The following is a 10,994-nucleotide window of genomic DNA, read 5'->3' as shown; positions in this document are numbered from 1 at the left end:
GATGATACCGGGGAATGACATTGAGGGTTATGGCGGTGACTTTGAGAGGACTCCTGGGATACATCGACGGAATATCTCTGTGTACATCAAAGCAGGCTGCAGTGCCCTTCAAAAAAAAGCAGACATGGCTAGACGGACTAGGGTGGACGGAAAGGAAGTAGTACATTGCACAACATCAACTGCAAAGCCCGAGGTCAGAAAACGTAACTTGTACTCACCGGGAACGACTCGGCGCTCTCCACAAGGTTCGCAATAGATCGCAAACTTGTTGGGCTACATGGAAGGCAAGCCGGCTCCCCCATCCACGTGTCATCTAGGTCCATTCTTCTTCTCCCCCGGTGGTTAGTGCTCACCGCTTCAGCCCCAGAGAAGCTGGAGGTTACGACGGATCAAATGGCTCACTTTCCATCTGGAGTAACTAGCAGTAGTAGTAGAATCTCCACGCACTCACACATACTCTGTCCTATGGCGTGGGCCATGTGCGGGCATGCCTAGTCGTTTGATCAAACATTTCCTCCTTGGTTTCTGAAACAGACAGACTGCGGACTACTGAGCCCAGGATGTAGGACAAAGTTTTCTTGGGCAACGCCAACACTTTTTTTTAACTAGATAGAGAGTTGATGACGGGCATACCGATAGACTAATGCAACCGCTGGCTCTAGCCCAACCCCAAAGACGACCCTCCCAGACAGAAGGTTGGAGAAAGGCGTGCCAAAGTCATTCGCCCGATAGTGTTTGCCTACATTTGACAAGAAAATGTACAGGCGGGATTGACGAGGTTTTGTCAAAGTCAGAATAATAAAACCCAAGTAACACAGAAAAGGTTGCCTCCATCGTGGAATATGGCTCGCTCCTCACTTTGTGTAACCGCAGAGTGTGGTTTGTCGAGGAATATACAGCCCATAAAAGTGTAGTGCATCTGAGACAAGCGTCGCCCGGGATGCAGACGGCTGATTCCTCCGAGATTTAGTGTTGCACTTCTCCAATTCAGCGGTCAAAGGCATGACAAGTTGTCGAGAGACTTTCAATTGGCAGAAATGCTGAGCTGTAAAGGTTTTGAATACAAAACCTATGTAACTCGAAAAAAAGTCCTCCAAATTCCTTCCTGCCTCAACCCGCGTGAAAACAAAATTGCTTTATGCCTCTTGTCACTGTGAAGGCAAGCCCCGCGAAGGACTCTTTGCATGGAAGGCGGTCGACTGGCATTCAATCCCTGCGCCTGTCATTTATTGCTATTCCCTAACGTTTTTGAGTGAGTCAAGTTGACTCAAGGTAAACTTGAAAGGCTTTCAAATAGCCCACCGAGGGACTATGCTTGTAACAATAACCCCATGATGTTATGGAACCTTTTTGCGAATATCCTCTCGGTATAAACCTCACTTAGAATCCATCTCTTGAAGCAAAGTAGGTCTGAACCTTGGCAACCTTGTCTTCAGGTATGACGTAGACCGGATGGACCGTGCCTACCCGGTCTTTCTCGTCAAAGATCTCTTCCTCGTTCGGGAACGGTGAAACCATCCAGGCGGGCATTTCGTCATCCCCGAGAACGAGCTGCCACCGGGTTTGCGCGGAACTTAAGCCCGATAAGACATAACAGGAATGATATGCATCAGATGGCCTTTGTGTTCGCCGATTAGAAGCTGCGGACAAATGATGGCAAAGTGGGTGTTTGAGGTGGACCTACTTCCCGGGCTTGTCGCGCAGACCGCCCCGTTTCCCCTGCTCCTGACAACAACAGAGAATGTATCGAATGAGGCCCTCACGACTGAAGAGTGGTTGTGGTTCCCGGTCAAGGTTTCCAACCTTGACAGGTCCGTTGAGGCATGCTTCTATCAATGGCCAACAGCCCCCTACCCAGTGGCTGTAGCAACCATCGACAAGCTTGTTGGTGCGACCCGAAAACCCGCCCTCGGGAGCGTATTGTCGTGAAGAAAGCCAAGAAATGAGCCGCTCGACGTTAAGATACCTGCAAGAGAAGTCTTAGTAGTATCCTTGCGATGCCACATCCATGCCCGTATAGGGTGGTAATGAGGGGTTCTGTTGAGTCCACACATACTTGGGAATAGTCTCGCTTGGCGTTCCTAGGAGAGAGAGACACCCCAGGGCACAAAAGGCGTATGCGCCATGAGCTTCTGCATCCGGTTGGCCTGATATGCCCCCCTCGAACGTTTGACCTGATTTCACCATGCGAAACGGTAGAGTCAGTCAATTGGCCCTCAAAGGTCCAAGATTGATGATGAGTAGACAGACATTTTCGAACGTAATCACCTAAGCCGGTGAATAGATTTGCGGTGGGATCTCTGATGTATGCCTCCGAGTCCTTGCATAGATCAAGCGGAAGGTTAAGCAGGGATATAATGACTGCCGCGCAATATGCACCCCTGTCGCAGTCGGTCAACTTCGGAGCCACAGAATGGGCATACTGATGTAGGGGCTTCACAAGACCAGGGCTCACCTGACATCTTCCTCTCCACCCAAAGACATCCGAAAGCCTCCGTCAGCCTCCTTCAGATCACATAGCCACTTCCACAAAGCTCTCCTGTCGATAAGGGAGAGACCATCCTCATCACCGACAACAGCGAGAGCGAGCACGACGGCATAGGTAGTTGCCAAATGGGAAGTTTGCCCATGGCCGCCACTAAAGCCACCAGACTCGTTCTGCATTGACCTTGCGGTGTCGGCCAGTGGTTCGGCGTAGTCTTCCCTGACGTCCTCGCCCAGAATGGCCATGGCGTTGAGCGACCAGTATAAAAACCAGGGTCTGCTGGCATCGGCTGCTATGAATGGCGCAGGCAACTGCCTCAGCATGTTGCGGAGAAAGCGCACATGCTTCCTGCGATCAATGTGCGGCACGCCGTGGACGTTGTGCTCCACGTCTGCGTTGGCGTCACTGCCCGCCAAGTAAGGGAGGCATATCGCCACTGTCTCGTCCTGCGCCTTGGAGGTGGTGGTTGCAAGGTCGTCCTTGACCGGTGGAAGCTGAGTAAAAAGATCCGGGATTGCGACCGACACTGCGGGCTGCACGCGCCCTGTGGCTATACCTGGAGTCATGATGACTTCTTCGATATCGTCGCCGCCTGCTGATGGCGTTTCCTCTGACGACTGAACAAATCGATGCTTGGAAGTGGAAGAAGTGGAGGTCGCGACAGAGGAGGAAGAATCCATCTTTCCTCTTGGGGTGGTCCTAAGAAATATAGCCCGGCGGCGCAAGTTCTTTGTGTGAAGATGTCTCATGTCACTGGATGAACAGCGGTGCCCATTGCGGGCGGCTTCGCCAAGGTGGGCTGCCTGTAATTTGGTGATGGACTGTAGGTAGACAATATGAGCAGATTCTTGCTATTGTTCCTCACACAGGTTTATGAATTTAATCCTGATTAAAAAAAAAATGGCCCCAAGCTTCTCTCTGTCGTCAGGAATGTTGTCAAGAAAACTAAAATTTTGATCCCTTGCTCTTTGAAGCCCTCCTGCTTCTCATCATCCCTTGCCGACGTTTTGTTGTTGGAGAATGTTTGCGTGGGTTGGATCAACATGCGGGGGAAGCTCGGCTAAAATTCAGTGTATTCAGCGCTACCTGTGTGCTTTCTATTGTACCTTCCCGACCTGTCAAGTCCAAAGCGATCGGATTTGAATTACTATGTAAGCTCACTCATGATAGAAATAAATTGTTAGAAATCCCTTCCCAGGTAACGGCCTGTCTTACTTTAATTATCTCGGGCTATACTATGATGCATGGTAATCATAAGCAAGACAGCTTGCTTAATCCCTTGAAGCAATGGAACTTTCATGCAGCTACCTGCCCTGTCATAGTGGCATTGGATTTAATTATTTATCTTTTGATCCCCGCTAAAGAACGTTTTATCGGGCCCTTACTGCAGTCAAGTGCAGGGTAAGTCAGGTCACCCATCTAATCAGAGGTCTCGAGGCAAATGGGCCGGGCCCAATGTGCCTTCTGGACTTGTCTTTCTGTGCAAGGCATCCTTCACTCCTGCACCTGGCACGATTGTCTGATTAATTAGGCTCGGCATTCTGACAGAAATACTAGATTAGATCGAGTCATTCAGACCGACCTGCACACGGACATTGGATCTATGCAGCAAGTCAAAGAGTGACAAAAGCGATCTGGCTGGAAACCCCGAAACTCTTGAGCACCGGCGCGCCCCTAGCTGTAGCTTCATGTAATGACAGCTGGTCCGCTGGCCTTGGTCTAGGAAAAGCCCTTGTGGAATGAGCACGTGCGGTCCAGCCAAACCTTGTGGCAAACAGGTGCCAACGTCCCTATCCAATTACGTGAGAAGAAGCTTGCGGGGAGCTCAATGAGGCGATGAGCACGTCAAGCTGGCCTAGCACCAATGTGATTTACTTCAAAGTTGGACGCCATTGTCGGCAAGACTGCACAAGACCAGGACCTACGTAAGCTACTATTCACGTGTCAGGTCTACAGCGAGTCTCTGAAAAAGCGCCTTGCCTACGGTGCTAGACTATTGTAAGTGATGTTGCACGTCAGTCGCCCTAGCTCATTATGAAAACCTGGACTACCTACCTTGGGTTAGGATGGCTCATTGCTGCATCTGCAAGTACGGCATCGCAACGCTGTCCAACATATCCAGGCACTCAAGCAAGTCAAGGTACCTACCAAGCCAAGCGAGCCTACCTTAGCTACCTGTCCACCCGATGGGACATTCATTGTTGCTCCCAACACGGGAATTCAGCCAACTGCAGAACTGCTCAACAACTAACCCCGCAACACCCCTCGCCCCTGCCTCGATCCGGAAACGAGGCCCTTCAAGCCAGGCTTCAATACCATTTCATGGGCTGATAACCTGTCGTTCGCATGCAGCAATGCAGCGATGCTGGGATAGCCTTGAAAGACCAGCTGGCCTTGAGAGGGGCTGTGGCGTTGCTCTTGTTGTCGTGTGGACCTGGCAGATCTAGCGGTCAAACTCTTCAAGGGCTTTACCACGGCAGTACCTAAAGATCGCGCCCACTACTCCGTATGGCTCGCGGGGCCGTTTCGTACCATAGCTCATTCGTTTTACCTTGACAGACCAGGCTACAGCTCCGTGGCCAGCCAGGCGCATTGAATTAGATCTTTGACCGCCGTCTGAATGTCCAACGCATCTGAAAATAGGTACCTCCGTACTAGGTAGGGATTCGATAGCTGCTATTGGTAGCTACTCGGAGACTGTATGGGGTGGGATCGCCTTGGCCCAATTTTGAATCGGTGGTCCTCTTTGCCGTTGAAGACCTCTCAAGGAAACTCGGCCAAACCCGGCCGGAACGGAAGCAAAATGTGGATCATGCTGAAGAACTTTTTACCTAGGAAGTAACTTGTCCAGCCAAACGTATTTTTCGCAGGCAGGACTTCGTAATTACTACGTGGTAGGCTGGCTGGTGCTTGATTTCTTGGTGCCAGGTCTTGGCTTACTATGAAAATTCTCCTCGCGCTTGTCTCGCTCATCAAGGACGCGTTTTTGTGGGTTTGGCAAAGGCCAAAAAAAAGCCTTGATTGCAAAGACCCTTGCGGTTGACATCCATCCGCCTCAAATTCAAGGTACAATTGTTCAGCTTCGGCACAAAAACACCTCTTGTGGCCCGGGCGTCACTTGGCGGCACAGTCAAAACCCTTGTCAGCGTGGGGTACAATCGTACAAAAGCAGGACTATGTGGGTAGTAAGCTGCTTGCTTTTTCAAGGCTAGCTCCATTGTCGAGTCTGAAGCGAATGTAACCTGCCACCTTTTCAAACCAGTCCAGTTCCGTTGACACTTTTACTGTGCAGGAACTTGGAACTCATAATTGTTGATCACTCTGGAGATGCAGAGCGAGTATCAATTGATTACCCAATACACTCTTACCCGTCCAGGCTGTGACCTTGCATCATCAGTTATGCATTGACCAAAAAACAAAAACAAAACAGAGTGCAAAATTGAAAATGATTGCTACGGGTCCTGCGAAATAAAGTACAGGGTTTTAGACATCAAACTGGCGACCGTCGGATCATGACAACCAAAAACAAGTGATCCTTGCTGGCTAGCTCGGATCCAAAGCACCATGACATAGAATGGCAGCCACCCAGCCTCCTTGTCCAGTCTTTAACGCCTTAGCCTTTGCAACCGTTGGGATTCGAGGCCGGGCGTCGAATTCGGCGCATCTTTTTCTTTTGTTTCCAGTCGAGGGGGAATGCACCGGAGATGATGGACTACGGGACAATTCGTTACCATTAATTTACCTGCCAACAACCAATCCACGCCGTGAAAAGCCCCTGGTTCAATGGAACCGGGCATACCTCGGAACGCGTCGATTGGATGAGTCGTGAGTGAGCTTGATTGTGGGCAAATTCGGTACTTTTACCCGTTGGCGGGGATTGAAGGGAACAAGCAGTAATTATTTGCTGCTGCCCATTGGACGGGATGAGAATTAAGCACGGCCTTTGAGCTCCCACATAATTAATAGCATTTTTTGATTGGCCGATTTTTTTCAAAAAGATAGCCCATGTTACGTTTAATATCAGGACGAGGCCGAGACGCTGCGGAGGGGCGAAGCAGGGCAAGTCCCAGTTTTTAATTTGTCCAACTGGCAAAACAAAGCGAATGAATTCCCACAAGCCCATTCATTCCCATGTGGTTAGTGGACGTGGTGCATCCTGAAGTCAGGAAACTAACCCGGCACAGTGCAGCTGGACAAACAGGACGAAAATGCTCACTTGGGGATTGGCACCAAAAATCTCGTCTGCACTCTGGGGGTCTAGATTCCGACATGCAGATTACTACTGGCAGACTAATAGGGCCTCTACGTCGTGTACATCCGGAGTGGTAGATAGACTAGACTAGACGAAAGAATCGGGCGATGACAAGATGAATAGTTGAAGATCTTGGGATGACAGATCCAAAAGATCCAGAGGTCCAGAAGCAAGCAAAGTCCCGTGATTAATTGCTGGGCCGGACCCTGATGAGCATGGGCTGGGCGGCTGGCATAGGGCGAGACCTACCTATAGTAGTAAACCACTGGCCTCCTGTCGGCTATCCACAGAGCATATTGCTAATTGATCGCCCGGGGTGGTTGCAAATCCATCGCTAGCAAGCCCCCCGGTACCCGGACCGTGCGCAGTCACCCATAGCTTCCCCATGACCGTTGTGGTGAAATGCTGATTGGGTCGGAGTCTGCCAAGGCTGGCGCCAGCACAACCCTAGCGGAATGCCAGCCACTGGACGAGGTGCCCCTCTCGAGCGTACCACAGTATGCAGGCAGGTATCCACAAGCCCAATCAACTGCTAAAACTGCTTCCCACACCGCTTCTTCGAGATTGTATGGGAAGAGGTCGCCGCCCCCCTCTCTGGGTTCCTCTATTCCACGACCTCCCCCAAACCGGCAGTCTCAGCATCAACTTCGAGGTGATGTTTGCTCTTCAATCTTGCTGACCGCTTCCGCTGCCAGTGTCAGTGCCGCATCTGCACCGTTTCAAAGCAGAGCAAGCGGTGTAGACAGCCGTTGACGATACAATACTATCAAACCCTCGACAAGCCTCGATCCTCTTTTTTCTCTCTCCTCTTTTTTTTTCGATTCTTTCACGATGACTTACGACTACCGAGGAAATCAGTTTTTGGAACAGCTTGCGAGGGAAAACTTCGCATACGCCACGACTTCCGCCGCCTCTGCCGCAACTACCACGACGGCACCGGCAAACACCATCACCACGATGTCACAATCAAATCGCCAGAGCCCTGGCGCCTGGCAGGTGTCGTACGACATGGCCGCCTCTGTTGGTGCGGTTGGCCCGATGCACTCTCCGACATCTCAGAGCCTCTCGGCCTCGTCACCCGAAGATTCACAGCAGGCCTCTTCGCCGGGCCACCACAGCTCCGCTGCTTCGAGTCCCTTGCAGCACCAGCTCTCACCGTTTCAGACCACCGCTCTCCCGCTTCTTACAGACTGGGCGCTCCAGCAACAACAACAGCAACATCAGCAGCAGCAACAGCAGTCTCACCAGACCCAGGTTCCCCAAAATATGCCGCTGTTCCAGGACAGCTCGGCAGCTTTGATGAGCTTTGGCCCGTTCGGCACGGGCTTCCAACACGCGCCCATAGAGTACCTTCCCGCCACGACGGGGGCTCTGGAGCCTGCTATTCAACTGGAGCCGACTTTCAGCAGCATGTCGACGGTTGAGAACCCGCACCAGGCGCTGACCTGGAACATGGGCATTGCAAATTGGCAGGACTTTGGCACGACGATGACGCCTTTCCCCCAGATGCCCGAGGCCATGCCAAACGTGGGCAGCTTGGGAAGCCATTCTCCCACAGGTACTTATCTTGAGGTCTTGTCTCTCAACTCTGGGAGTGACAATGGCTGGACGACGGTGGATTTCCCTGCCTACCACGATCCCACTGGGTTCTCGCAACAGGCTCAGAACACTGCCATCTTCAACCCGGGCCAGACGCTTCATCTTAGGTCGAATTCGGACTCTTCGCATTCTGATTTGGAGTTTGGCAGCAGCTACGAGGAAGTCAGCTTCCCGTACTCTCCTTTCTCTCCTGGTTCTGACACCCTCGACGTCGTCAGTCACCGCAACTGTTTCTCGAGCGATGGCCACCACCACCATCATCACCAACAGACTGAGACCATCAGCCCGGCTGCTGCTGTGGGACCAATGCCCATCAAGGCTGCCGCGCCATCAACCAGGCCCGCACAAGCCAGCGGCTCGGGAGTGGGCGCTGCATCTTCTTCGGCATCGCCCCCAGCCCGCCGTACCTCGGGTCCTCGCAAGAGCCCAATTGCCAAGCCGACGAAATCTGTCATTCGCAGGACGTCGACTGGCAAGGACGGCAAGACAGAAAAGAAGGTTGGCCGCCGCAAGGGTCCTCTTCTGCCCGAGCAGAGGAAGCAGGCGAGCGAGATCAGGAAACTGCGTGCTTGCCTGCGCTGCAAGTTCCTCAAGAAGACATGTGACAAGGGCGAGCCTTGTCAGGGTTGCCAGCCGTCGCATGCTCGTCTGTGGCAGGTGCCTTGCACTCGCATCGACATCAAGGACGTCAACTACTTCATGAAGGACTGGAAGGCCGACTATGAGCGCCACCTTGATCGTGGCGTCTCGGTTTACAACGTCAAGGGTTTCGCCCAGAAGGAGACTTTGATGTGGGTTACGCACGGTTACGGATACTGCCTGCCCATCATGGTCCGCGAGGTCTTCGTTGCCGACGAGAGCTGCTTCCAGGTTGACTGGGTCGAGTCTCATCTCACCGACCAGGAGCCCATTGACTTTGAGATCCGTACCGAGAGGCTCGATGTCGGTCAGGATGGTATCAGCATTGAGTCTCTGGACCAGTACCTTGACAAGCACATTGACCAGTCATGGGAGAGCTTCGTCGATGACCACTTCGAGGGTACGCCATTTATCAGTGAGATCCTAAAGACGGCCCACCGATTCTACGTCAAGGAGAAGCTCCCGGTGATCCGCAAAGCGCTCAAGCTTGTCCTCGCCTACAACCTGACGCTTCACATTACCATGGTGGAGCAGCAGGGTGCTGAGAACTTTGCCGAGGGTCAGATTGACGACGAGGATTCCAAGTACTTTGGCAAGATCGTGGCTCCCGTCATGATCAACTTCCAGATCAAGTGCGCCATGGCCGACATGTGGCGCGAGCTGCAAAAGGAGATCCTCGAGGAGCTGTCTGCTCTCTACTCGAGCGTTTACAGCGGCGACAGGCTCAAGAACTGGCCCACCATCTTCATGCTTGCCGCCATTCTTCTGTGCGTTTGGGAGGAGATGCAGTTCGACTGCCACTACCGCGTGCCCGACACCGTCGCCGTCAACAAATTCTGCAATGACATGGAGTCGACGCCTGTTGGTGTTATTGTCGGTCTGTTCCATGCCATTTCTCAGAAGCTTCCCGCCTTCACCGAGTGGGACACTCGCAGACACGGCCAGCTTCTCAACAACAACCCGGCCGTCTGTGAGGCCATGACAGAAGTGCGCCAACATGTGACCAAGCATGGTATGTATACTATATCATATCCCGATTCACTTTCCTTGCACTGAGCCCTGTTGGGAAGTTTACACCACTGGATCAAAATGCTAACACATATCACCAGAACAATACCTAAGGGGCCGTGCCGACGCCAAATTCGACCGCTACGACTTCGACTCTCTTTCTAACAAGTTCCTATCCAAGTTGGTCATCCGTGCCAACTGAGACACTTGTCCGATTATCAAGGTCGACACCAACCCTTTTTAGTGTTACATGATACCATTCTGTCCATGTCTTGTTTGCCATCTGAAACCTGTACGACCTATTTTATGATCGGCAGTTTACTTTTGGCTCAGATTGTTTATTTGATTTCCTTTGTCAGTTACATTCGGTTGGATTGATCATTGAGCGACGGCGTCTCTTCTTCTTTCCCGCATATTCTTTTTTATTTGCTTTTTACTTTCGATTGGAAATGACGGCGACACTGTCGGCCACCACACGTACGACACGAAGACGCTACGAGAACCCACGACACAAACCAATGCGCCTGGAGCACCTCAACTTCATGACCACACGTTATCTACAACCAACTTTACCCACGCTCATTAGCACCACACCTTATGATCTGCTTTCTTCACGATCTGTATGACCGTTTGTTGTTGTTTTTATCTTACCTTTTTTTTTTTATCTCTTTTGTTTCCTTTGTCAGATATGCCCGAAATGCTGGGTGGGAAATTTTGACCTCGAAATTACGGAGGGATGATGAATTTGTTGTTTTCTTTGCTTTGAGTTACTTTTTTAATGAGACAAAAGAGGCAAAACGGAGCTACGAAGCGCTAAGACATTTTATCGTTACGATACATACTTCACCTTACTTTGGGCATATAGGTTATATGCAACGAAAGCATGGTTCAAGGCGTTCGTTCTTGGTTAGGCTTGTCCAGCGGACACCTCGACATATCATCGGCGAGACATACCGAAATATTCAGACATAAAACATGATACATTTGAACAGAGACACATTATACTACATG

General features: G+C 51.4%; 3 protein-coding genes across 3 annotated transcripts; 2 read left to right on the top strand and 1 right to left on the bottom strand.

Annotated features, from left to right (window-relative positions):
- Positions 1–1,380: 1,380 nt before the first annotated feature.
- Positions 1,381–3,288, bottom strand: PpBr36_00795 (uncharacterized protein; the record flags this gene model as incomplete). The annotated part of the gene is made up of 5 exons (XM_029887985.1): positions 1,381–1,573; positions 1,685–1,966; positions 2,057–2,174; positions 2,269–2,381; positions 2,456–3,288. Coding segments are annotated over 5 exons (1,539 nt in total), but the record flags the coding sequence as incomplete, so codon positions are not given.
- A 1,543-nt stretch (positions 3,289–4,831) lies between these two features.
- On the top strand, positions 4,832–4,972 carry PpBr36_00794 (uncharacterized protein; the record flags this gene model as incomplete). The annotated part of the gene is made up of 1 exon (XM_029887984.1): positions 4,832–4,972. One exon carries the CDS (start codon positions 4,832–4,834, stop codon positions 4,970–4,972), a length of 141 nt encoding a protein of 46 aa, XP_029752181.1.
- A 2,596-nt stretch (positions 4,973–7,568) lies between these two features.
- PpBr36_00793 (uncharacterized protein) lies at positions 7,569–10,185 on the top strand (the record flags this gene model as incomplete). The annotated part of the gene is made up of 2 exons (XM_029887983.1): positions 7,569–9,987; positions 10,085–10,185. 2 exons carry the CDS (start codon positions 7,569–7,571, stop codon positions 10,183–10,185), a joined length of 2,520 nt encoding a protein of 839 aa, XP_029752184.1.
- Between the last annotated feature and the right edge of the window lie 809 nt (positions 10,186–10,994).

This window comes from Pyricularia pennisetigena, chromosome 2, assembly GCF_004337985.1.
Source record: "Pyricularia pennisetigena strain Br36 chromosome 2, whole genome shotgun sequence".
Lineage (NCBI taxonomy): Eukaryota > Fungi > Ascomycota > Sordariomycetes > Magnaporthales > Pyriculariaceae > Pyricularia > Pyricularia pennisetigena.
The sequence above is the reverse complement of the archived record's forward strand: the minus strand, read 5'-3'. Positions and strand labels throughout refer to the sequence as shown.